The sequence below is a fragment of the Pelophylax lessonae genome, assembly GCF_965119305.1.
Source record: "Pelophylax lessonae genome assembly, contig: HAP1_SCAFFOLD_336, whole genome shotgun sequence".
NCBI lineage: Eukaryota > Metazoa > Chordata > Amphibia > Anura > Ranidae > Pelophylax > Pelophylax lessonae.
In genome coordinates, this window is record NW_028120008.1 from 52,919 (window position 1) to 79,673 (window position 26,755).

General features: G+C 46.7%; 2 protein-coding genes across 2 annotated transcripts in view; both read right to left on the bottom strand.

Moving 5' to 3' along the window:
- The window catches only part of LOC309543741 (uncharacterized protein), a gene marked incomplete at both ends in the record, with an annotated part of 66,894 nt that overhangs the window by 16,574 nt on the left and 23,565 nt on the right, over nucleotides 1-26,755 (bottom strand). The gene's annotated exons all lie outside the window — the stretch shown is intronic.
- Nucleotides 2,368-26,755, bottom strand: part of LOC309543738 (uncharacterized protein) — a gene marked incomplete at its 3' end in the record, with an annotated part of 41,487 nt that continues 17,099 nt past the window's right edge. Inside the window, exons 7-10 of the mRNA XM_082276183.1 lie at nucleotides 5,280-5,305; nucleotides 4,994-5,200; nucleotides 4,737-4,878; nucleotides 2,368-2,423 (exon numbers count right to left, since the gene is read on the bottom strand). Coding sequence (XP_082132309.1) covers nucleotides 2,368-2,423; nucleotides 4,737-4,878; nucleotides 4,994-5,200; nucleotides 5,280-5,305 — 431 coding nt within the window. The remainder of the gene's footprint in view (nucleotides 2,424-4,736; nucleotides 4,879-4,993; nucleotides 5,201-5,279; nucleotides 5,306-26,755) is intronic.

The following is a 26,755-nucleotide window of genomic DNA, read 5'->3' on the forward strand; positions in this document are numbered from 1 at the left end:
CTCCACCAACATGGCCAGTGGCAATGACGCCGTTCTCAGCTTAACTATCCCACTTCTATGCCTCCTTGAAAAAACAATTCGGGCGATGATGGAAGAGGATGTGGCACAGGATGAGGAGGAGGAGGAGGATGAAGAGGTAACATTTCCAAGGCTTTCAGGGCAGTCATTCGCAAGGGGCTCCGAGGGTGGGTTCCTGCACACGCAAACGCCAGGGACGCAATTGTCCAGCAGGGGCACAGTTCTGGAGGATGAGGAGGATGAGGAGGAGGAGGAGCTGGAGGAGGAGATGGAACCATGTTCACAGCAGGGTGGCACCCAGGCCAGCTCATGGCCATCACTGGTGCGTGGCTGGGGGGATACAGAGGACACGGACCATACACCTCCCACAGAGGACAGCCTTTCGTTGCCTCTGGGCAGCCTGGCACACATGAGCGATTACATGCTGCAGTGTCTCCACAACGACCGCCGAGTTGCCCACATTCTAACTTGTGCTGATTACTGGGTGGCCACGCTGCTGGATCCCCGTTACAAGGACAACGTACCGTCCTTAATTCACTCACTGGAGCGCGATCGCAAGATGCGCGAGTACAAGCGCACGCTGGTAGACGCCATGCTGCTGGCATTCCCATCTGACAGCGGGGCCACAGTGGAAGCACAAGGCAGAGGAGGAGGAGGTCGCCAACGCAACCAGGGCACCGCCAGCACCTCAGAAGGCAGGGTTAGCATGGCCGAAATGTGGAAAAGCTTTGTCAGCACGCCACAACAAACAGCAGCACCAGCAGCTCAGATGGAACGTCTTAGCAGGAGGCAGCATTTTACCAACATGGTGGAGCAGTATGTGTGCACACGCCTACATGTAGTGAATGACGGGTCTGCCCCCTTCAACTTCTGGGTCTCCAAATTGGGCACATGGCCTGAGCTTGCCCTTTACGCCTTGGAGGTGCTGGCGTGCCCTGCAGCCAGTGTATTATCTGAACGGGTATTTAGCACGGCTGGGGGCGTTATAACAGACAAGCGCAGCCGCCTGTCCAGAGACAATGTGGACAAGCTCACGTTCATTAAAATGAACCAGGCATGGATCCCACGGGACTTTTCCGTACCTTATGCAGAATAGCAATGGATACCGACCTTACCCACCCATTGTTCCATTTTTGCTCTTTCTCACTCTTTTGGGGTGTACCCTCATTTAAAATTTGTGAAAAGAAGCAGTGTTGGCTACCTCGTCCTCCTCCTCAGGGCCAGATTAATGTAGGGTCTATTGGAGCTGCAGCTCCAGGCCCCTACCTTTTATATAGGCCCCGGGTTGGCCATATTCACTGTTACTGCTCTTCTGTCACTTGTAAACACAGAAGTCTGGCTTCTATGCTCGCTTCCCCAGGCAGCACCCTCAGAACCTCCCCACACAGCGTGAAGGCCGGACAAGGAGGGACAGTTGGCGATGCATGGATGTGTTTATGGGCTTCAGAGACAGCATCCCATGTTGAATTAGGCATGCATGGCTGCACCCTTCCTCCTCTGGGTGCATGGCAAGGCACGGCCCTAAGGCCCTTCAAAATCCTCAGCACCAAGCCCATGATGCTGTTAATCCGGCCCTGGTCCTCCTCCACCGCCGCTTCCACCTACACCGCCCATAGGTGTGCGCAGCCTATTGCATTAAGGTGTGCACCCCAAAGTTGAAATACACATGCATGTGTTTGCCAGCAGGGAGAGTAATGTATCGGGGCCATGTACCTGTAGGCAAGGAGAAATAGAGCAGAGCAGGTCCCAGGGAGATCTTTCCCATCTCCTCACTGGCAATGCTATGTGCCCTAGGTGATTAGGGTGTGCCCAGGCACACCCAGCACACCCTGTGCGCACGCCTATGTCACCGCCACATCCACCACCACCTCAACCTCCCTCCTACTCCATATGGGCCTCGTCCTTCAGAGATGAAGAAGAACATTGTTTTATTTTTCTGTTTTTTTTTGTTGTTTTAAGTTATTTCCCTATCCACATTTGTTTGCAGAGCACTTGCCATGCTCTTAATTACGTTTTGCTGCCATTTGCAGCACTCTAGCCCTTTCCTTTGGTGTTTTAGAGCCATTTTAGTGCCTTAAAGTTCGGGTCCCCATTGACTTCAATGGGGTTCGGTGTCCGGGAAAAGTTCGGTAAAAGTCCGGGACACGGACCCGGACTTTTTTTTAAAGTTCGGCCGAACCCGTCGAACACGGACATCTAGGTGTCCGCTCAACCCTACTAGAAACCTTTTTATGTAGAATACGCATCCACCTGGATATCTCAGGCATGACTGTTGGGGTGACCCAGCAGAAAATACGACGACATGTTATTTTCCCTCATAAATCCCATAATTTCCCTACCGAATCTTCTTCACAAGTTTGAGGCATATGGCACTCTGTCCAATCTAAATATAAACTTTACTAAATCTGAAAGATGAAACATTATTAAAATCTGCATACTCTCTATACCTCTTTCAAGCACTTCCGATATTCATCTCTTCACAATACTTTAAACAAGATGACACTCTACTAGTGGTTTTATCTGGGCACATAAGCGACCTAGGCTATGTAGGAGACTACTCTTGCTTAAACGACTAGGTGGACTGGCAGTTCCGGACTTATGCAAGTACTGTCAGACTACACAATTGGGGAGACTCAGACTGGTGTCATCATGGTGAAGCAAAGCTTTGGCCCAGACTAGAACAGGCCCAATGTGACATACCCCTCCATAGAGCTTCATCGTGCCACCATTCACTACCAGACTCCATAAGACGCCATCCCCTCATAGGTCACACAGTAAGAACCTGCTCTAAATTATTCACACAACTTTCACTTTCCCCGACGCATTCGCCACTGACACCCATACTGGGGAATCCCCAGTTTACCCCCGGCTACCAAGATAAAACATTCAGGACCTTGATGGAGTCAGGCTATTTCCAAGCCTCCCAATTTTTCAACATCATCTAGTTGGCCTGCACTCAAAGACCTCATGGACTCCTCGGGACCCTACCGTCTAGATTTCTGGAGGGCATTGCAACTCCATAATTTCTTAAACTCATTTCCACCTCCCAGTGAACGCAACACACAACTTACACCCTTCGATGAACATTGCTCTCAAGACAGAATACTAACACAGGTATTATCCACGACCTATGCATTACTGATCACACCCCAGGGGACTTACCAACCCCCATTCTTAGCTAAGAGGGAACGGGATTTAGACTGTAACTTTAATCCAGACCAACAAAATCACATCATTCTGTTTACATTTACATCATCCATCTGCATGTAAATACAAGAAACCAACTTCAAACTCCTAACAAGGTGGTACCGCACGCCGTCAAGGTTGAGCAGATTCTTCCCCACACTCACTGATCAGTGCTGGAGATGCCAGGAAGGACCGGGGGACACTCCTACATGATTTTTGGTTGTGTCCTAAACTAGAGGAGTTCTGGAAGACAGTACGTGAAATGTCTCAGAGGTTTATAAACCGACCGCTCCCCAATGACCCTGCTCTCTTCCTTCTCCATGCCTCTAACATCCCGGCCCAGACCTATAAAAATTCTGTCATTTGTCACCTTCTAAATGCTGCTAAAATGTGCATCCCTCTTAAATGGAAAAACCCACAGGTCCTGACTGTTGACATGTGGCTCAAAAAGGTCGAAGAAATAAATAGAATGGAAAACCTTGTTCTCTCGACACGTCCCCAACACGAACGATAAACCAAAACCTGGGGTCAATGGAATATATTTGTCCTCTCTAATGAAGGCTGCTCTTTAATTAAGGGAGGCAATACTAAAGAGACCTCATGTTGAGTTTGGGGGAGCTCTAAAATATTGGTGGAAAGTATTGCTGATGTAGGGCCATAGCTTTACCAATGCTAACCCTCCTAACCCCCAATCCCCCCCCTTTCACACCTCCTTACCCCTTCCCCCCTCATCCCACCTACTTATCCTCTTCTGCCTCTCTCTAGGTTTCTTTTACTTCCCTCTCTCTTTCCACTACTTATTCACTTTACTCCTTCCTTCTTCTTCTATACGTTATGCCAAACTGGAACAGACAACTCCGGGAACTTTCTAGTCCTGCATAACTCCTCCCATTAGAGGAATTGTAGAACACCTCTTATTCTACCACCGATGTAGATCTCAACCTTATGACTGAATTGTCTTCAATGTTGTAATACACTGTCTCAGCATATGTTCTATAAGGAATGTTACTGTTTATTATGCCTGGAAGTTGTCTTTTATATAAATAAAAGAATTGAAAAAAAAAAAAAAAAGAGATCTGACATGGATCAATGATACAACCTTACCCAACCAAACATCACTAAGTAATAATGCTATTGAAATGATAACAATTTTATTGTTTGGAACATGACGTTATATTGAGGATTGGAGATGGACCTTTCATATGGTGTACAGTATCTTTTCCTCATTTGTTTGGGATAGGACGTTAGACTCAGGCATGGGGCAGAAGACCCAAAACTCATAACCTAGGTGCCTATATCATGCACATTTTTTTGCCAGCCGATTCCCAGAATCTCCATAAATCCAGTCTAGAGACATAAATTGTGTCTGCAGCACAGAGAAGGAAGATTATCCGAGAGAAATACAGGACGGGGAACACAGCTCAGGAAAGTGACCAGGGGATTACAGGCTGATATCACCCAGTCCCCGCCCTACTCTGGACCAATCAGTGAGCAGTATGGGTGGAGGAATGTATTTAGTGTTAATGACCCACCTGTGCTGATCTTTGTAGGAGTGTTCCCCTCTATAAATGTCCCCGTTATTCCATCCTCCTCCATAGACTGCTGATCATCCCTCACATACCTCTCTTCTTCTTCTGCTTTAACTTCAAATTCTATATCGATTGGATCTCCACTCTAAATCAAGAAAATGAAAGAATATCATCTATAAAATATAAGATTTATTATTGTGACATAAAAATCCACACATTGTCTCCATGAGTCTGTGTTTTATAATCTCTGTCTCACCGACCTTGTAACATTGAGGGATGGTGTGACCTTCCTGTGTGGAATCCCGGGAATACAGAGGACGGTGACATCTCTCTGGTGGGTTCCTGGTATTAGGTGGCTCCATCATATCCTTGTGTCCTTCTGAAAACTCCTCCATCACTCCATACTCCTCATCCTCCTCTTTATACTCTTCTTTAACATCAATATTATCATCCCCGAGGTTTTCACTCTGAATATATAATAAAACATTTCTTGTAACAAATATACCGTATATAAATCAGAACTACCAATCATTGTCAATCATCTACCTGATGATGGTGGGGGATGGTGTGACCTTCCTGTGTGGAATCCCGGGAATACAGAGGACGGGGACATCTCTCTGGTGGGTTCCCATTACTGGATCCATCTGTAGGAAACACACACACTGACTGAATACATTGTTTCTATGTGTTTATCCGATGATGGGAGATCTAGGTGGATCCTCCGTACTGCTCTCTCCTTTACAATAAAGTCTCCTCTTACCCGGTGATTTGAGGAGCGGCTGATTCTCCATCATGACGTCATTGTAGAAGTGGATCTACAGATCCTCAAACATAAATCCATATACCCAAACAGTTTTTGTATTTAGTGGCCATCACTCACCTATGCTGATGTCTGGAGAAGATTCCTCCTCTTTAACTTTGTCCATCATCCCAACCTCTTCCCTGAACTGCTGATCCCCCCTCACATACGTCTCTTCTTCCTCTTTAACCTCATCTTTTATATCTATCAGATTTTCATTCTAAAACAAACAAAATAGCAGGGAATGGTTGCTTTAAAATGTGAGCACAAATAACCTTATACCGAAAAGTGGAATATATCTTCATACAGTCAGATCACTTTTACGATCTTGACATCCATCTTCACCTACCTGATGATGGTGAGGGATGGTGTGACCTTCCTGTGTGGAATCCTGGGAATACAGAGGACAGGGACATCTATCTGGTGGGTTCCCATTACTGGATCCATCTGTAGGAAACACACACACTGACTGAATACATTGTTTCTATGTGTTTATCAGATGATGGGGGATCTAGGTGGAGCCTCCGTACTGCTCTCTCCTTTACAATAAAGTCTCCTCTTACCCGGTGATGTGAGGGGCGGCTGATTCTCCATCATGACGTCCTTGTAGAGATCCTTGTGTCCTTCTAAGAATCTTCTGAGAATCCTCCTCACCTCTCCGGTCAGGTCTGTGTTTTACTAATAGAGATAAGAGTGATATCATGTGACCTCCCAGAATCCTCCTCACCTCTCTGGTCAGGTCTGTGCTTTATTAATAGAGATAAGAGCGATATCATGAGAGTAGCGAGAGAAAGCAAGGTGGCAGCGTTGGGTCTGGGTGAAGAGTGGGGGACAGAAGCGTGAAATATGGGGTGTGAGGAGTGGAGATCTGCAATGTTGAATAAGGGAATGAGGACTTATCCCCAAATCCATCAGCCCTTGTTTCATTTCAATGTCAGTTACTATGCACGTCCGGGAGGGGTTTGACCCCACCTTTCTGGTCCAGTTGACCATGTTCATTCTCCAACCAATTTAACCTTTTTGACGAAACAATGTTTATGATGTTGTTGTCAGATTGCATCTCATTTTTTCCTGATGTGCCTTAACTCTGTTTATACTGCAACCTCTTCTTAAATAAAGAAAAAAAAAAAAAGAATGAGGGAATGAGGAGTGGGGGACAACAGTGTCTGTGAGGGTTGTGGAATATAGGTGAGCAGTGTGGGAAGGGGGGTGAGGAGAGGGGAACAACAGTGTTGGATGAGGAACGAGAAGTAGGGAAGAGGGGTGATAGATGGGGGTAAGGAATGGTGGATGGCGGTGTTAGATAGGGGGTGAGGTGCGGGGGGACAGCGGTGTTAGATGAGAGGTGAGGAGTGGGGACAGCGGTGTTAGATGAGAGGTAAGGAATGGGGGACAGCGGTGTTAGATGGGGGGGTGAGAAGTGGGGACTGTGGTGTTAGATGGGGGGTGAGGAGCGGGGGACAGCGGTGTTAGATGGGGGGTGAGGAGTGGTTGACAGTGGTGGTAGATGGGGGTGAGGAGTGAGGGACAGCAGAGATAGATGGGGGGTGAGGAGCGGGAGACAGCGGTGATAGATAGGGAGAGAGGAATGGTGGACAGTGGTAGTAGATGGGGGGAGTGAGGGAACAACAGTGTTAGATGGGGTGAGGAATGGGGGACAGAGGTATTAGATGGGGGTTGAGGAGCGGGGGACAGCGGTGTTAGATGGGGGGTGAGGAGTGGGGGACAGCGGTGTTAGATGGGGGTTGAGGAGCGGGGGACAGCGGTGTTAGATGGGGGGTGAGGAATGGGGGACAGTGGTGTTAGATGGGGGGTGAGGCGTGTGGGCCCAGTTGGTGTTGGGGCAGAGGACAGGATTAATGTTAGTAGTGACGAGGGAGGAATGCTGCTGAATATTTCCAGAGGTGAGTGTCAGGGTCACCCCGAGCTCTGCCTCTTCCCCAGATAGATTATGAGTACCTCGGCTCTGCCTGGTGAGGGCGCTACAGGAGAGCTGGAGGAAGTTTTGCTGCTCATCCTACTTATGTGATTTCACCGGGGGACTGCAATCTGATTCTCAGTGTTATGCGTTCCTCTGTTTCTGTTCCTCCGGCATAAAAAGGAAGGAGAAATTTTTCTTTATGTAATTAAAGATTATATATAGAAAATAATATCTTATTACCTCTGCCACATCCAGCTACGTCTCCTCTCTTCTTCCTCCCAACTGGCCTCTGAAATTCCTATTTATATCTGACATCGCTTCCTCTGTGGACCTACATCACTTCCTGTCAGTATCTTACATCACTTCCTGTCTGTGCGTTCCATCTGAGAGAAGTCAGGTCACCACCTTGTGGACCATATTGGGATTTTTGTACTTAGCGTTCTTACGGTGATTGCATTTGTTCCTCGCAGCAAAACAGTTAAGGTACTCTCGGAGATGTTTTGGTTATTTGCTCTAACAGGTAACTTTTAGGACTGGCCTTCAGGGTGTTCTCCCTTCATCTTCCTCCGAACAGTATCAGCATTTCTTGCTAGAAAACTACTTAGAACCCCAAACATTATAAATTTTTTTTATTTTAGCAGAGGCCAAAGAGAACAAAATGGCGGTCATTGTAATTTTTTATGTCACACAGTATTTGCGAAGCGGTTTTGCAAATGCAATTTTTTGGGGGAAAATACACTTTAACCATTCCACCAAATGGACGTACCCATATGTTTTTGGGGTTCAGTGGTAATAGTGGGGTGGTGGGTGCACCTAAGGGCATCATCCCGGTATCATTTTGTTCAGCCGGCGATTCTGTACAACGCAGAAGTGATCTGAGTGGATAATTAGCAACTCGATCACTTCTGCGGATGATGGAAGGAGGTTCCACCCCCTTCCCACCGCCTCTCCCGGGCTCTCCGGTCCCATCGTGGAGGTCGGGAGCGATGTGGCCAGTAGTGATGGCTGCCCTGTACACAGAGATAGGAACTGACATCATTCCCCTCGCTCTGTAACCCTGGAGACCAGGAGCGGCGAGTATTCCCCACTTCCGGTTCTGCCCCTTTGTTTACCTGGACATCTAATCCCGGCCTGATCGGCTGCAGGGGGGACCAGAGGAGAGATTTGGAGCTCTAATAGACCCCCGATCTCCCCATTAAGAGGACCTGTCATGCCCTATTCCTATTACAAGGGATGTTTACATTCCTTTTAATAGGAATAACCGTGATAAAAAAAATTTAAAAGGAAAGTGTGAAAAAAAGGAAATAAATAGAAAAAATGTAATAAAATAAACAATAAAAGAAAAAAATTGAAAGCGCCCCCGTCCCCGTGTACTTGCACGCAGCAGTGAACGCTTATGTACATCGCGTCCATTTATGTAAACGGCGTTCAAACCTCACATGTGAGGTATCACCACGAACGTTAGAGCTAGAGTAATAATTCTAGCTCAAGACCTCCTCTGTAACTCTAAACTAGTAACCGTAAGAATGTTTAAAGTGTCACCTATGGAGATTTTTAAGTACAGAAGTTTGGCGCCATTTCACAAGTGTGCGCAATTTGAAAGTGTGACATGTTAGGTATCTATTTCCTCAGCGTAACATCATCTTTTACATTGTAATAAAAAATTTGGCTAACTTCAGTGTTTCTTTTTTTTTTAATTGTTGAAACAGTGCCAGAAGAGACCAGGTACGGAAGCGGTTAAAATTACGCAAACTACGATACTTAAAAATCTCCATAGGCATCATTGCCCCCCCCCCCCTCCCCTTGTATCCTTGTACCCTTTCCTAATGTGTTGTATGCTCACCTTTTCTGACATTACTTTGAGGCAAGCTGCTCTCCACTGTTTGCGAACCTGTTGGGACTACGCTACATGTTGGCCGTTTTTTTCTGGTAGATCTCTACATGTTCTTATATGTTATGAACGGACCTGCTGTCTATTTACCCTGTTTTGAGTGACTCGGGTTTGTTGACATTTTACATTCACCTTTCTCACCCATACTGTTTTGTGTATTGACTCTGTATGCTACAACACATCTGTATCTGCATAATGATGTATCACTTGTACTCATGTTTTCTCTTTTACGTTTCATAATAAAAAAGAATTTGAAAAAAAAAAAATCTCCATAGGCGACGCTTAAAAAGCCTTCACAGGTTACCTGTTTAGAGGTACAGAGGAGTTCTAGTGCTAGTATTATTGCTTTCGCTCTAACGTTCTCTGTGATACCTCACATGTGGGGTGCGATTACCGTTGCATGACTTACGTATGCGTTCGCTCCTGTGCACAAGCACCGCGCAGGGATGGGGTCTCTTCAAATTTTTTTTTTCTATATTACTTTTTATTTTTACACTGTCCCTTTAATTTTTTTTATCACTTCTACTCCTATTACAAATAATGTAAACATCCCTTGTAATAGAAATAAGGATGACAGGTCCTCTTTATGGAGACATCTGGGGTCAAAAAGACCCCAAATTTCTTCCTTAACTTTAAAAGCAAAAGATAAAAAAAAAGATTTACTTCCAGCCTTGACCAGAACTCATGTTATGACGTTGCTCCGGTCCTCCAAGGTCATAGAGGCGATCAAAGAGTATCCACTCTTTGATCGTCTACGAGAGCAGCCAGCCGGACCATCGGATTGTTTTCCAGGCAAAAACGGTAAGCCCAAAAACACCGGCAAGCACCAGAAGGGGGAGGAACATCCCTTCCCGCTGCTTCGGAAAGCTCATGAACTGCTCGGAATGGTTTCATGAGAAAGCCAGCCGCCAGCTGGAAAAACCAATACAATGATAGCTTCAGCCATAACCCTGGTAAACCACAATGTATACAATGAGAACACCAACAATGGGGTCCACTGACACAAATGATGGGGCACAATTCCTCCCACTAACACCAATGATGGGGCACAATTCATCCCACTAACACCAATGATAGGGCACAATTCCTCCCACTAACACCAATGATGGGGCACAATTCCTCCCACTAACACCAATGATGAGGCACAATTCATCCCACTAACACCAATGATGGGGCACAATTCCTCCCACTAACACCAATGATGGGGCATGATTCCTCTCAATGAAACCAAAGATGGGGCATTGTTTTTTTTCCCACTGATAGGACCCTTTCTGCTCCCAATGGCCACAGTCTAGCCCCTCCCTAAAATCTGAAGGACAGTAAACTGGCTCTTTTGTTTAGAAAGTTTGGCGACCACCCCCCCCCCCCCCCGTTCTAGAAAACCGCTACTACTAGCTCCAGACTTCTCATGCAGAAGCAAAAAATTGGGTGACCCTTGGACTGAAGAGTCCGAGCCTGGGAAAAGAGAGTTTGAAATTTCTCTTGGGGAACAAAAACTCTGGCCTGAGCTCTGTTTAGGATGAGACCCAGATATTCCAAGCCATGAGTTGGTTCCAGTGCTGAGATCTGAAGGTTCGGGATCCAGTTGAACCTTTGCAATGGCAGGACAGTTCTAGTTATGCTGTCAGCCAGAACATGAGTGAATGGAGGTCTTCCAGACTTCCCACAATAGGAATGCCCTGGGTGAACAGCAAGGCTAGGCCAGGCAGGCAGGCAGGGCCAGTGCCTGGGTGAACACTCAAAGTGCCTATTCCCTACTTCTGAGTAGGATTCCTGAGCCTCAAGTTCAGGGACAACCTGATTTTCTTGTACAAAAGTTTTTATTAAAGGAAAAGCATAAACATACATCAGAGCAAGGTATGTACATACAATGGGAAAAATGGAACATATAAAACAGATAGCAGCAAAACAAAATGCAAACATAGGGCGTGAGGTAACATTCAATGCTGTAAACTAGATAGAATTTGTCAGCAAAAATTAGTAAAGCGAATAGTGCAAACAACAACAGGTGGAGCAATCCGAGTTCCATCAATCAGATATAGTCATGGTCGTAGAGTACCAAGCAAAAAGAAGGAGTAACACAGAATAGATAAAGGGAAAAGAAAGGAAAGAAGAAATGAAAAAGGAAGACAAACAAAGAGGGAGAAGACAATAGAAAGAGACAAAGAGAAGAGTGGGGAGGGGAGAGCAGGTCCTGCGGGGCGAGCACTCGGGGGGCATTAAATGGAGAGGAGAGTGGTCTGAAATCTAGAAGGGGCAACATTCAAAATCCAGGGATCCCACACCTTAAGAAATTTGTCATGAGAATCAGAGGCTATAGCGGTCAGTTTTTCATTGATTAGGATATCATTCATACAATTTTTGACCACCTCAAAACGAAGCAACGGGGTCTTCCAGGAGCGGGCTATTGTCAATTTCGTAGCAGTAAACAAATGCTGGGCCAACTGGCATTGCCTACGGGATAGGTCTGGTATAGGTTTGCATAAAAGCGCCTTTCAAAGTGACCTGAAAAATATTATGGAGCAAAGCACTGAAGGACAGTAAACTGGCTCTTTGTTTAGAAAGTTTGGAGACCCCTTGATCTAGAAGAACTCTACAATGAGCTCCAGAACTCTAATGCAAAGGCAAAAAATTGGGTGACCCTTGGACTGAAGAGTCCGAGCCTGGGAACAGAGAGTTTAAAGTTTCTCTTGGGGAAGAAAAACTCTGGCTTGAGCCGTGTTTAGGATGAGACTCAGATATTCCAAGTGATGAGTTGGTTCCAGTACTGAGATCTGAAGGTTCAGGACCAGTTAAACCTTCGCAATGCCAGGACAGTTCTAGCTATGCTGTCAGCCAGAATCTAAGCTAATGGAGGTGTTCCAGATGTCCCACAATGGGGATGCCCTGGGAGCACAGCAAGGCTAGCCCCGGGGGCCAGTGCCTTGGTGAACACTCAAAGTGCAAAAGAGAAGATGAAGCAGAAAAGATGAAGCAGAGAAGCTGAAGACTCACAGCAAAGTGGAAGAATTGCTTGTGGGCCAGAAAAAAAAAGGAACATTCAAGTATCCATCCTTGATGTCCAAAGTGTTTAGAAAGTCTCATTGATTATACAGGTATTGGCAGGAAGTGTTAGATAAGCGAAATTCTGTATATGATATTGTGCTGACTTTGGATCCAGTTCTATTTCTTCTGGGGTGCGTAGATTCTCCACAATTAGTCATGACCAGGTAGTGGCTATTATGAGATCACTTTTTTTACAGTGAGGGTATAAAGTATTTGATCCCCTGCTGATTTTGTACATTTGCCCACTGACAAAAAAATTATCAGTCTATATTTTAATAGTCGGTTTATTTTACCAGTGAGAGACAAAAAAACAACAAAAATGTCCAGAAAAACGCATTTCAAAAAGTTATAAATTGATTTGCATTTTAATGAGTGAAAACATGACTTGGTACTTGGTGGCAAAAGCCTTGTTTGCACACATCTCAGGAGGGATTTTGTCCCACTCGTCTTTGCAGATTCTATCCAAGTCATTAAGGTTCCAAGGCTGAGGTTTGATAACTCAAACCTTCAGCTCCCTCCATATATTTTCTATGGGATTAAGATCTGGAGACTGGCTAGGCCACTCCAGGACCTTAATGTGCTTCTTGAGCCACTTCTTTGTTGCCTTGGCCGTGTGTTTTGGGTCATTGTCATGCTAGAAATCCCATCATCCATGACCCATTTTCTATGCCTTGGCTGAGGGAAGGAGGTTCTCATTCAAGATTTGACGGTACATGGCCCCGTCCATTGTCCCTTTTGAGGCGATGATGTGTCCTGTCCCCTTTGCAGAAAAACACCCCCAAAGCATAATGTTTTCACCCCCATGTTTGACGGTGGGGATGGTGTTCTTGGGGTCATAGGCAGCATTACTCCTCCTCCAAACATGGTGAGTTGAGTTGATGCCAAAGAGTTTGATTTTGGTCTCATCTGACCACAACACTTTCACCCAGTTCTCCTCTGAATCATTCAGATGTTCATGAACAAACTTCAGACGGGCCTGTACATGTGCTTTCTTGAGCAGGGGGACGCTGCAGGATTTCAGGCTTTCACCACTTAGTGTTTTACCAATTGTTTTCTTGGTGACTATGGTCCCAGCTGCCTTGAGATCATTGACAAGATTCTCCTGTGTAGTTCTAGGCTGATTCCTCACGGTTCTCAGGATCATTGAAACTTCACGAGGTGAGATCATGCATGGAGCCCCAGACCGAGGGAGACTGACAGTTATTTTGTGTTTCTTCTATTTGTGAATAATCGCACCAACTGTTGTCATCCTCTCACCAAGCTGCTTGGCGATGGTCTTGCAGTCCACCCCAGCCTGGTGTAGGTCTAGAATCTTGTTCCTGACATCCTTGGACAGCTCTTTTTTTGGCCATGGTGGAGAGATTGGACTCTGATTGCTTCTGTGGACAGGGGTCTTTTATACAGGTAACAAGCTGAGATTAGGAGCACTCCCTTTAAGAGAGTGCTCTTAATCTTACCTCGTTACCTGTATAGAAGACACCTGGGAGCTGAAAATCTTGCTGATTCATAGGGGATCAAATACTTATTTCACTCAATAAAATGTAACTTAATTTATAACTTTTTTGAAATGTGTTTTTCTGGATATGTTTGTTGTTTTTCGGTCTCTCGTGTTAAAATAAACCGACCATTAAAATTATAGACTGGTCATTTCTTTGTCAGTGGGAAAATGTACAAAATCAGCAGGGGGTTAAATACTTTTTTCCCTCATTATAGCCAGTAAGCTTGATAGCCCCAAGTTAGGTTTCACTTAGTCCTCCTACCCTCGGAGACTGGATCTGGGAAATAGATAAACTAATGTTTGAGGCATATACTCATGCTCAATGTAACGCCTCCCGTAATTTTAAAAAAGAGTTGAAGAAATGGAAGGATGCATCACGTTCCAATTTAAATTTTAGTCCTAACTCTAATTTATAATAAAGGTTGGGTATGTTCTCTCTTATTGTTGGAGAGGGACAGATCAGGGACAGCCTGGTTTTCAGTGCCAGGTGACCTGGACTTTCCACAGAATGGACCGAATTGTCCCACAATGACACAATGTTGTGTTGTTGGGGACTGGAATGGAACTGGGCAAAAGAAGCTGTCTAGAACAGTGGTCTCCAAACTGCGGCCCAGGGGCCAGATTCCCTTTGCTTGCTTTTATCTGGCCCTTGGGAGGACGATTTCTCCCACTGACATCAATGATGGAGCGGAATTTCTCCCGATGACACCAGTGATGGGGCACAATTCCTCCCATTGGCACCAACAATGAGACCCACTGACTCTAAAAATGGGGCACAATCCTTCCCACTGACACCATCGATGGGGCACTACGTTACATTAACTGAGAATTGCATGGTGGCGCGACGCTGTACCGAAATAAAATTGATGTCCCTTTTCCCCACAAATAGAATGTTCTTTTGGTGGTATTTGATCACCTCTGCGGTTTTCATTTTTTTGTGCTATAAACAAAAGAAAGACGGATGATTTTGAAAAAAAATTATTTTTTTTACTTTCTGCTATAAACATCTAATAAAAAAATGTAAAAAAATCAAATTTCTTCATCAGTTTAGGCCAATATGTATTCTGCTACATATTTTTGATACAAAATATCCCAATACGTGTATATTGATCAGTTTGCCAGAAGTTATAGCGTCTAAAAACGGTGGGATATTTTTATGGAATTTTTATTTTTTTCACTTTTTCTCAATTTCGCGATCAGCGACTTATAGCTGGACTGTGACATTGCGGTGGACAAATCACACCGCTAACTGATACTTTTTTGGGGACCAGTGACACCAATACAGTGAAAAATATGTAAAAGAAATATGCACTGTCACTGTACTAATGACACTGACAGGGAAAGGGTTAACATCAGGGGGCGATCAAAGGGTTAAGTGTGTTCCTAGGGAGTGCTTACTCATTATGGGGGAGGTGCTTTTACTGTGGGAAGGCAGAGATCCGTGTTCCTGCCTAGCAGAAACACACAGGAAGCTCGGGTTGCCACCTTTTCTTCAAGCCAAACCCGAGCACTTTAGCCGCGCACAGCAACATTTTATTTTTAAGGAGGAACCCTGTGCACACTGATGTAAAGGGGAACTCTAACGTAAGGGGGTTTCTGCTCACCAAACCTCCCACTTACATCAGAGTTTCCAGCATTTCCCCTTTAATTTGGGTTCCCAAAGCCCCCCCCCCCTTACATCAGAGTCCACAGAGCACCCCTTAAACCTTACCTTAGTGTACTCACTCACTCGGAGGCACGAGAGAGAAGGGAGAGAGGGCAGGGAATTCAGTCACAGACATTGGATGGTGAGCTCACTCTACCAAGGATGGAGGCTCAGGCATCAAAGCCTTTCATCCACTGTGTATCTGCCGGTTGCTGAGCTTCAAACTTCCAGCCCGCACATCCCTTTCCTGAGGCACAGAACACCAGGGAGGGGAGTGTGGACAAAGAAAATGAGGTTCCCCTTGTGGGACTTTAAAGGCACATAAAATATAAGCATATATTTTATGTGCCTTTAAAGTCCCACAAGGGGAACCTCATTTTCTTTGTCCTAATACTAGGGATGTGGCACACATAAAGCGCTAGGCTGAAGCACCCCATTCAGGGAGGGGAGTGTGGGTGGGCAGACAGAGAGGTAGGGGTGGGAGAAAGAGGAGTACATAAAGCCCTTTCTTCTCTCCTGTCTGTGTATGGGGGTGGGGCCGGTGTGCACATTTATGCACTCAGGGGTTGTGGAACTTGGGGAGCCACAGTCCATTCTGAATATTGTGTCTGGATTTCAGGTGGCCTGAAACCCAATCACATAAATCAAAACCTGAACTGTCCAGGTGAATCCTAGAAAGGTGGCAACCCTAGGAAGCGCCAGCAAAGTGTAGTATCCTGTTTAAAGGGTTTTAATAGCAATGGATTAAAAACACTCACAAGAGGTAAAATATACAAGTGCTCATCTGGTGTCAGAGTCTGTGGATCCTCCTAGAACCACCCTGCAGGACCGCTGTCATCTGTTCCGGCTGCTGGGCAGAGAGATGGCTGGCTTGGGAGCCTGGAGGACCTCCAAGAAGCCACGCTAACCAGTGTGGAAGGCACAGGGAATGTGCCGTCACCGGAGGGATAGGAGGTACCAGACGAGAATAGAAGCAAGGCTTTCCTCTTGGTCTATATAGAGCCAGTCAAAAGGACAGCAGCCATAGGTGGTCCCATGCTATCCTTTATTGTACCCCCATAACCAAAGACCAGTGACATTTTATGAATTACCCTCTACCCTGATGATTGGTAGTTTTAGATATTTATTGCTGGCTGGACTATATATAAACTCTGTGCGCCAGTATCTCCTTCCTCCATTAGCAGAAACACAGGATCTCCATCTTCCCTACTAACAGAATGGAGATCTGCCTTGTTTACATCAGCAAACCACTGTTCTGCCTCTCTCGGGAACGATTGGCGCTGGACCCGCTGATTGGCTCTAGCTGTGTCCAGCGGAGCTGAGTGCCAGCAGCATGAGTTGACACCCAAGACCCGGAAATGCAGATGATGTAGAGGTACGTGATTCTGGCCGAATGGCCACCCTGCTGCAGTACATGTATGTGGGTGGCCCAAAAAAAAAGGCTCCCTGATAAAGAGAGAGGCTATGACCTGGTGGATTACATGCAGAACTCCTGGGCCCAGCTGAGGACATTTAGGACCTTAAGATTGAAGATGTGGTGGATGTCTCCTTTTGGTTTGGGAACTGTGGACAGAGAAGAACTCCTGGAACTCTTCTGGCCTTAGCTCAGTGAGATAGAGTTTGGAAGACTAATGTCATAGACAGGTTGCCAAAAAGTTTAGGGCTTTAGAAAGGGCCTCCAATGGCTGTCAATGTGGTGCCTTCTCCACTCTCCATCTCACTAATAAAACCCCAATGGATGACTCTCTATGAACTGATCACATTCCAATCACCGATCATCTAATCATTGGTAAAAAAGAAGACTCGGCACAGAATATTGTACGAAGAGTTTTTATTGTACAAGATCAGAATAAGCGATTACCACACAGTAATGATATGAATAAAATAAAGCTTAAATCTTTTATAATGTAATTAACAAATGTGTCAAATGTATTAGTAATCATACATTGGTTGGACCAATAAAAAGCCGGCTACTTCAATAAATCTAAAGGAGCAAAAAAATTAAGCAACCAATCATCAGGTATGCATTCTTGACCGTGATGCGATTGAGGACCCTATAATCAATGCAAGGTCTCAACTCCCCCCCCCCCTTCTAAGAAGGTTCACCAGTGAAAGATAAATCCTGATTGGCTGCTGTGGGTTAATGCATGTTACAGTGAACTTTTTCCATCCAGTAGGTTAGATCTATATACAGTGGGTACGGAAAGTATTCAGACCCCCTTAAATTTTTCACTCTTGGGAGGGCGTGTCCGACTTCCGGGATGTGAGGAGCGTTTCTAGAGAGCTCCGCTGCCACTGACTAATCCTTTCAGCAATCCTGCTCCATCCGCCGATATACTTACCTGGATCGGCCTCTCTTCTACTCCTGGAACCACCCGGACCTGTGCAGAGATGGTAAAATACGGCAGGGATGTACCCCCGTCCCCGGCAGGCTGCAGCTCGGACCATCCGGAGCAGGCCCAAGATGGCGGCCACCCGCGGTCGCCGGGCCTGGAGGCCTCTAATAGCCCACTCCTGCCGTGGTCGGATGAGGGGGGTGAGTGGCCGACACTGTCGCCCTCCCCTGGCCTTCCGGGGGGGGCGAATGGCAAGTCATCTGGACGGTCGGTAGAGCCCACGTTGCGCCAGATCATGGACGCTATTAAGGGGTGCCAGGCCTCCCTGACGTCTCAGATAGACACCCTCCGTGTGGACTTCTCACTCCTGAAGGAAGACGTGAGTAAAATTAGGCAGAGGGTGACGACTGCGGAGCAGAGGATTAGCGCTGTGGAGGATGATGTCTTCCCCCTCCCCGCTGCCATCCGGGACCTACAGCATGAGCAGAGGGCGCAGGCTGCAAAGCTGGGCGACATGGAGGACCGCCTGCGCCGTAACAACCTCCGCTTTTTGGGATTCCCTGAGGGGGCTGAGGGGGGTCAGGCAGTGGATTTCCTGATGGACTGGCTGCGTAGGTCCCTGGGTCCTGACACTTTCTCCCCGCTCTTTGCAATCGAAAGGGCGCACCGGGTCCCATCCAGGGCCCCTGTCCCCGGGGCTAGGCCCAGACCGTTACTGGCACGTATCCTGCACTTCAGGGATAGAGACGCGGCCCTGCGCAGAGCCAGGGACCTTCCTGATCTGAGATTCAACAACAGTATTATTACCATATTCCCTGACTTCTCTGCTTCTACGCAAAAACAGCGTGCGGCCTTTATGGGAGTGAAGAAAAGGCTCCGGGACCGTCATCTCCCCTATAGTATGCTTTATCCTGCGAAACTAAGAGTGGTGCACGGAGGCAAAGTGCATTTTTTCCTGGATCCTGCTGATGCTGACCAATGGATGGATTCGTTGGGTAGAGCCTAATCCCTTGCTGAATGTCATGCGATACCTACTGTGCTGTGCTTCCTCCCTTGCCGGGAGGCTTTACTGCTTCGGGAGATTTGTTGCCCAGGTTCCTTTTCCACAGTCTTGTTGTTTTTGGGACATTAATGCGCACTGATCTTTGTATTATTATTAATTTTTTTTTTTTTCTTCTCGGCTGCTGGAACCAATGGACTCCTGTGTTTGAGGCTTCTATACTCCTGCAAGCTGGATGCTACATATCCGTGAACTTTGTTGTGGCCCCGGAGGTCCACTTGAACTATGAGTATTCATGTACTTTTCCTACGGTTCTACCTTTGGTTTGGTTTGGGGTGTAGGTTTGTGACAGTTGGGGTCATGAACAGGGTGGGGGGAGGGAGGGGTTTGTTCTTTTTCTTTTTTGGGGACTGTTATCCGACCTATGTACTTTTGTGCTATACCAGTATGCTTTTTTTTTTTCTTCTTCTCTGTCTGGCTGACTTCCCGGAGGCCTTTAGGGAAAGCTCCTACTGTGGTCCCCGTGGGGGCGCTGCCTTCCCTGGCGGGGGTTGTTGTTGTCTCATCTGCTCGGATGGCTGAGGAGACGCTGACACTCCTGTCCTGGAACGTCAGGGGACTGAATGACCGTGTTAAGAGGGCTTTGGTGTTTACTTATATTCAGAAATACAAACCGCATATAATTTTTTGCAAGAGACTCATTTGACTGGCTCCAAGACTATGGCTCTTAAACGGGCCTTTGTGGCGTACACCTTTCATGCTACGTTTTCTACTCATGCTAGGGGAGTGTCTGTCTTGGTTGCTCGCTCCTTGGGTTGCTCGGTTCAACATGTGGTCACTGATGTTTATGGTCGATATGTAATTTTGTTGTTACTCATTAATGGGGTGGTGTATACCTTTGTATCTGTCTATGTCCCCCCTCCGTTTACCATGGGTTTCTGGGACGCCTTGATGTCCCAGCTCCTCCAGGTGGCGGAGGGGCCAGTGATAGTGGCTGGGGACCTCAACTCTGTACTGTCTCCTGGGTTAGACAGGTGTCCTGGAGACGATGGTCCTCCTTCATCGTTAGCAGCTTCTCTAGCCAGGTATAACCTGGTGGACTGCTGGCGTTGGAAGAATCCACTTGGGAAAGAATATTCCTGTTACTCTGCCACCCATAAAACTCTGTCTAGGATTGATATGTGTTTGCTGTCTCCGGATTTGCTCCCCAGACTCGTGGCTGTCTCCTATCTGCCTAGGGCCATTTCGGACCATTCTCCTGTGTTGCTGCGATTTGGTCTTTCTGTGACACGTGGCCTCCAAACATGGCGGCTCAGCCCCTTGTGGCTAACGGAGGAGGTCTTTTTTAATGCTACGGCTAAGGAGATTGCCCACTTCTGGCGGGTTAATCCGGGGACGGCTGCTGGGGACATTGTCTGGGATGCCTTCAAGGCTTCTATGAGGGGTACGGTGGCAGGGATTATCCATCAGTTGAGAGAGGATAGGGCCTGGCGGGTGGAGTCTCTGCAGGGGGAGGTGACGGCTGCGGAACTAGAATATGTTCGGAACCCTTCCTCCTCTAATTACTCCCTCTGGCGAGACAGTGCGAGGCAACTAGACCTGGTACTCCTTGAAAAAACTCAGAAAAAACTTCTCTATCAAAAACAACGTGTATTTGAATATGGGGATAAAAATAGTAAAATTTTGGCTTATCTTTCCCGCTCTGAACACCCTGTTACGGCCATATCTGCTGTGTATGATGCGGAGTCTCACTTGTGCACATCTAGGGAGGATATCAAGACGGCTTTTGTGGCCTTCTTCGAGGCCTTGTATACCTCTCAGGTTTCCTATACCACGGCGGAGCTGGACGAATACTTGCTGCAGGTACAACTGCCTGAATTGGAAGCGGAGGACAGGTTGGCACTGGATGCTCCGATTTCTGCTGAAGAGATTGGGGCCGCGGTTGCCTCTTTTGCTGCCAATAAAACTCCGGGCCTTGATGGATTTCCGGTTGAGTGGTACCGCGCTTATTCGGAACTCCTCACTCCGCGTCTGTTGAACATGTATAGGGAGGCTTTCGAGGCGGGTGAGCTCCCTCCCTCTCTCCGGGAGGCCCTTGTTGTCTTGATTCCAAAGCCGGGCAAGGATCCCACACACTGTGAGTCATATCGTCCTATTTCATTGATTAATGTGGATGTTAAGATCCTAGCCAAGGTGCTGTCCCGTAGAGTGAACTCGGTTATTTCTAAACTTATCCACCCGGACCAAACCGGCTTCATTCCCGGGCGCTCTACGGCGATAAATTTGCGCAGACTCTTCACGAATCTCCAGATGCCTTCGGGGGCCGTGGACACTAGGGTGGTGGTGTCCTTGGATACTCATAAGGCGTTTGATTCAGTGGAATGGCCTTACCTGTTTGCGGTCCTTGCTCGGATGGGCTTTGGCCCTACATTTATAGGATGGGTTAAGATATTATATGGCTCACCAGTGGCGCGGATTCGGGTTAATAATGTTGTTTCTGACTCGTTTTCCGTGGGCCGTGGCACTAGGCAGGGGTGCCCTTTGTCTCCCCTGCTGTTTGCCATGGCCATTGAACCTTTGGCATCCCTACTAAGGGGGGATGGGAGGATAAAGGGTTGTAGGATAGGGGATCTGGTTGAAAAAACTTCCCTTTATGCTGATGATATGCTGCTCTATCTGGCAGATTGTACTGATTCACTGACAGCTGCGTTACAGGTGATAAATGATTTTGGCCGATACTCCGGGTTCAGGGTCAACTGGACCAAATCAGTGATTTTTCCATTTGATCCTACCATTGTCCCTACGATCCATACTCCGCATCCGCTTACGGTAGTCTCCTCATTTAAATATCTGGGGGTGACGGTTCGACAGCCGGTCAGCTCCTACGTGGACCATAATATTACTCCGCTGATTCAAAGACTTAAGCTGACGCTGTCCACGTGGACCAAGTTGCCCCTGAATTTGATGGGGAGGGTCAATATTTTTAAAATGGTATACTTACCCCGCTTTCTGTATCTATTTTGGCAGGCTCCGGTGTACCTACCCAAGTCTCTTTTTAGGGTTATAGAGTCTCTATTACTAACGTTTATTTGGGGGGGGAAGCCGGCGAGGATATCACTCCGGACTCTGCAGCTCCCTGCTACTGCTGGCGGGCTGGCGGTCCCTGACCTTCAGGCGTACTATCTGGCGGCCCAATTGACCCATGTGCATGCCTGGTTCTTCCCGGACCTCCCCAATGCTGCGGTTACGACCGCGGCAGCGGTGATGGGTTCCTATGAGGCCCTTCTCAACTCCTTATACCGGAGGGGTCCCTATCCGTCGGGGGGTGCGGAGATTCTGAAGCTTTCATATAAAATTACAATGATCTGCAACAAACGTATTGGGGGTTCCTCCTTTAATAATTCGCCTAATGCTCCGCTGTGGTATAACCCTGGTCTCCCTGAACTGTACAAGCTATCTGATCCTCGAAGGTGGGCGTCCTTTGATCTGAAGTATGCTCATCAACTGTTCGAAGGCCATGAGTTCAAGTCGTTCCCAATCTTGAGGCTGGAGCTGGGGGTTCCCTCTTCTTGCTGGTTCCTGTACCAGCAACTTAGGCATGCAGTGGCGGTACAATTTGGTCTTAGAGGGGTGCACCTGGCCGTGGCCCGCCTGGAGAAGGAGCTCTTGGCTGACGATCACTGTAAGCTTATTTCCAGATATTATGCTCTGATCAGTCTGGATAGAGACGGTAGGATGGCCAAAATTAGGGAAAGGTGGGGCAGGGACTTGCCACAGTTGGAGGAGGAGGCGTGGGATGAACTACTGGAATCCCAGTTTGAAGGGATTATTGCGGCAGGTGATAGGGTGATTCAGCTTAATTATTTGCACAGGATTTATTACACTCCGCATAGACTACACTGTATGGGTAGGCTCCCGTCTGCTGCATGTTCCAGATGCCAGGCCCCTAGGGGGGACTTTTTTCATATGGTGTGGACCTGCCCTATGATTCAGGTCTTTTGGAAAGGGGTCTGTCGTCTAATGGAGGAGAAATTGGCTCTTCCGAATATTTGTTCTCCGGATAGGTGCCTCCTGGGCAACTTGTCAGAGGAGAGCCTTGGCCAGTCTCAGAGGGTACTGACTAGAATTTTGTTCTTTTATGCCAAAAAATTGATTGCGCTACGGTGGAAGAGTCCTGACCCTCCCTCTGTGGAGGCTTGGGTCTCTATTGTCAATGGCGCTCTACCTCTTTATAAACTTACCTATCTAGCTAGGGGTTGCCCCAAAAAATTTAACAAGCTTTGGTTGGTATGGGTGAACTCGGTCTCAGGCTCCTCGGAGGTGTAGTTGGGCGGTCCCCATGGAGAACCTATGTTACGGGGGTTGGTCAGACATTGGCCTAGTCCTGTGTGATGTGCTATTATGCTGGTACTACTGTTAGATTCTGGTGCTATATGGTCGGAGGGTTGGGTAGGGAGGGAGGGGGGGGGCGGGTTTGGGTTGGTTATTTTTCTGTTGATTCCATTCCTTGCTGTTTTAGTATGATGGTTGTTTGGATGGTATGTACTCCTGATTTGTATCTGCTATCATTTATTATTTGATGTGCCTGTTATTCGTTGTCATTGGTCTGGAATTACTGTTTGTGTGTTTTTATTTTTTTATTTTATGCAAATACCAATAAAATACCTTTAAAAAAAAAAAAAAAAATTTTTCACTCTTTGTTATATAGCAGCCATTTGCTAAAATCATTTAGGTTCATTCTTCTTCCTCATGAATGTACACATAGCACCCCATACTGACAGAAAAACACAGAATTGTTGCAGATTTATTAAAAAAGAAAAACTGAAATATCACATGGTCCTAAGTATTCAGACCCTTTGCTGTGACACTCATATATTTAACTCAGGTGCTTTCCATTTCTTCTGATCATCCTTGAGATGGTTCTACACCTTCATTTGAGTCCAGCCGTGTTTGATTATACTGATTGGACTTGATTAGGAAAGCCACACACCTGTCTATATAAGACCTTCCAGATCACAATGCACGTCAGAGCAAATGAGAATCATGAGGTCAAAGGAACTGCCTGAAGAGCTCAGAGACAGAATTGTGGCAAGGCACAGATCTGGCCAAGGTTACAAAAAGATTTCTGCTGCACTTAAGGTTCCTAAGAGCACAGTGGCCTCCATAATCCTCAAATGGAAGACGTTTGGGACGACCAGAACCCTTCCTAGAGCTGGCCGTTCGGCCAAACTGAGCTATCGGGGGAGAAGAGCCTTGGTGAGAGAGGTAAAGAAGAACCCAAAGATCACTGTGGCTGAGCTCCAGAGATGCAGTCAGGAGATGGGAGAAAGTTGTAGAAAGTCAACCATCACTGCAGCCCTCCACCAGTCGGGGCTTTATGGCAGAGTGGCCCGACGGAAGCCTCTCCTCAGTGTAAGACACATGAAAGCCCGCATGGAGTTTGCTAAAAAACACCTGAAGGACTCCAAGATGGTGAGAAATAAGATTCTCTGGTCTGATGAGACCAAAATAGAACTTTTTGGCCTTAATTCTAAGCGGTATGTGTGGAGAAAACCAGGCACTGCTCATCACCTTTCCAATACAGTCCCAACAGTGAAGCATGGTGGTGGCAGCATCATGCTGTGGGGGTGTTTTTCAGCTGCAGGGACAGGACGACTGGTTGCAATCGAGGGAAAGATTAATGCGGCCAAGTACAGGGATATCCTGGACAAAAACCTTCTCCAGAGTGCTCTGGACCTCAGACTGGGCCGAAGGTTTACCTTCCAACAAGACAATGACCCTAAGCACACAGCTAAAATAACGTGGCTTCACAACAACTCCGTGACTGTTCTTGAATAGCCCAGCCAGAGCCCTGACTTAAACCCAATTGAGCATCTCTGGAGAGACCTAAAAATGGCTGTCCACCAACGTTTACCATCCAACCTGACAGAACTGGAGAGGATCTGCAAGGAGGAATGGCAGAGGATCCCCAAATCCAGGTGTGAAAGACTTGTTGCATCTTTCCCAAAAAGACTCCTGGCTGTATTAGATCAAAAGGGGGCTTCTACTAAATACTGAGCAAAGGGTCTGAATACTTAGGACCATGTGATATTTCAGTTTTTCTTTTTTAATAAATCTGCAACAATGTCAACAATTCTGTGTTTTTCTGTCAGTATGGGGTGCTATGTGTACATTCATGAGGAAGAAGAATGAACCTAAATGATTTTAGCAAATGGCTGCAATATAACAAAGAGTGAAAAATTTAAGGGGGTCTGAATACTTTCCGTACCCACTGTACATATTTATAAGTAGAACACAAAAAGAATGTATTGTCAGAATTGTTTGTCTGCTGCCCCATGTATTGTCATGAATGCCCACTTGTTGCCCCCATGTATTACCAACAGGTGCGCACACCGTGGTGAAGAAGCACAATATTACGTGTGAAACGCGTTCACCTTTCTGTATCCCGTATTGACTGTCTGCAATAAATATCATCGCTATAACCTGTTGGAGTGCCACCATTTTCATTGGTTTTATGCCCCATATATTGTCAGGATTGCCCACTTATTATCCCATGTATTGTGCGGATTGCCCACCTGTTGCCCCATGTTTTGTCTTAATTGCCCACTTGTTGCCCCATGTATTGTCATGGTTTCCCGCCTGTTGCCTCATGTGGGGAGGGATCAGTAAAGGTAGACAGTTGACTCATGATTTTACCACCCCCTAAGCTTAAATGGCAGCCGGATGGGGCGGTACACATGGCACTGCAATTTGTGGCTGCTGCAAACCTCACACCCCTCGGTCACATTGGGCAATGCTATTCAACTGAATGGGGTTGTGCCGCAACAGCCCCGATGCATACAGTTGCGGTGTACTGGCGTGGGCTTTACAGGGTTAACATAAGGGCTCCCAGCTGCCTGCCAACCCCACAGCGGGTCAGAGGGCAATGCGGGTGTAAACCAACCCCGAGTGGACTGTGCTGGTTTCACATTTGTTTATGGACTAAACAGTTCCACCCGTTACAATCCAGCGTCCATTTCCCGTAGTACTAGCAGGGAGGGATACTCTGATGTTTCATTATATTTCATTTATTTTTAAACATTTCCCGCACTCTGTTTAATATATTTTTATTAAGTTTTATACATGTTATACAGGCAGGAAAAAGAGGGTCTCCGAAAAAGAGGTTCAGTTAGACAATCCCTATACATCTTTAAACATATAGTGACACGAAGGTAAAGGCCTAACGGCTTGGTGTACATAAAAATTCAATACTTCAGGGATTGTTAAGCATATTAATCCAGTTGTTTGAACGGGGACTCTCAAAGAGAACAAAGAGGAAAGAACTGAAAAAAAATGAAATGGAGGAATGGAAGAGCAGAGAAAAAACAAGAGGGAAAGGAAAAAGGGGGGGGGGAAGGGCTCCCTTAGTGTTACACCAGCCTTGGCATTCTAACCTGGAGAGGCATCGACCATATACGAAGCGTATATTTTAGAGTGGGTAAATGTTAACCAACAAGACCAAATCTTACGTGCCAGGGATGCCTGACCACGAAGGTCCAAAGTCATGTCCTCCAAATAGTAAATACGGTCAACCGCGCGCAGCCATTGCGATATCGAGGGAACCGCTGACAGTTTCCAATATTTTGGAATTAATGCTTTAGCCGCATTTAAAAGGTGGGGGGTAATAGATTTACGATACTGTGCCGGGTGAAGTTTGGTGTCATGAAATAAAACCGACAGCGGATCCTTAGCGATAGGTAAACCCTGAATCTCTTCAATTAAAGATAGTACGATAGTCCAGAAAGGCCGGATCGCAGGGCAGAACCACCAAATATGTGCGTGCGTAGCTCTAAGCCCGCAACCTCTCCAACAATCAGCCGAGAGAGATGGCATCATCCTCTGCAGCCC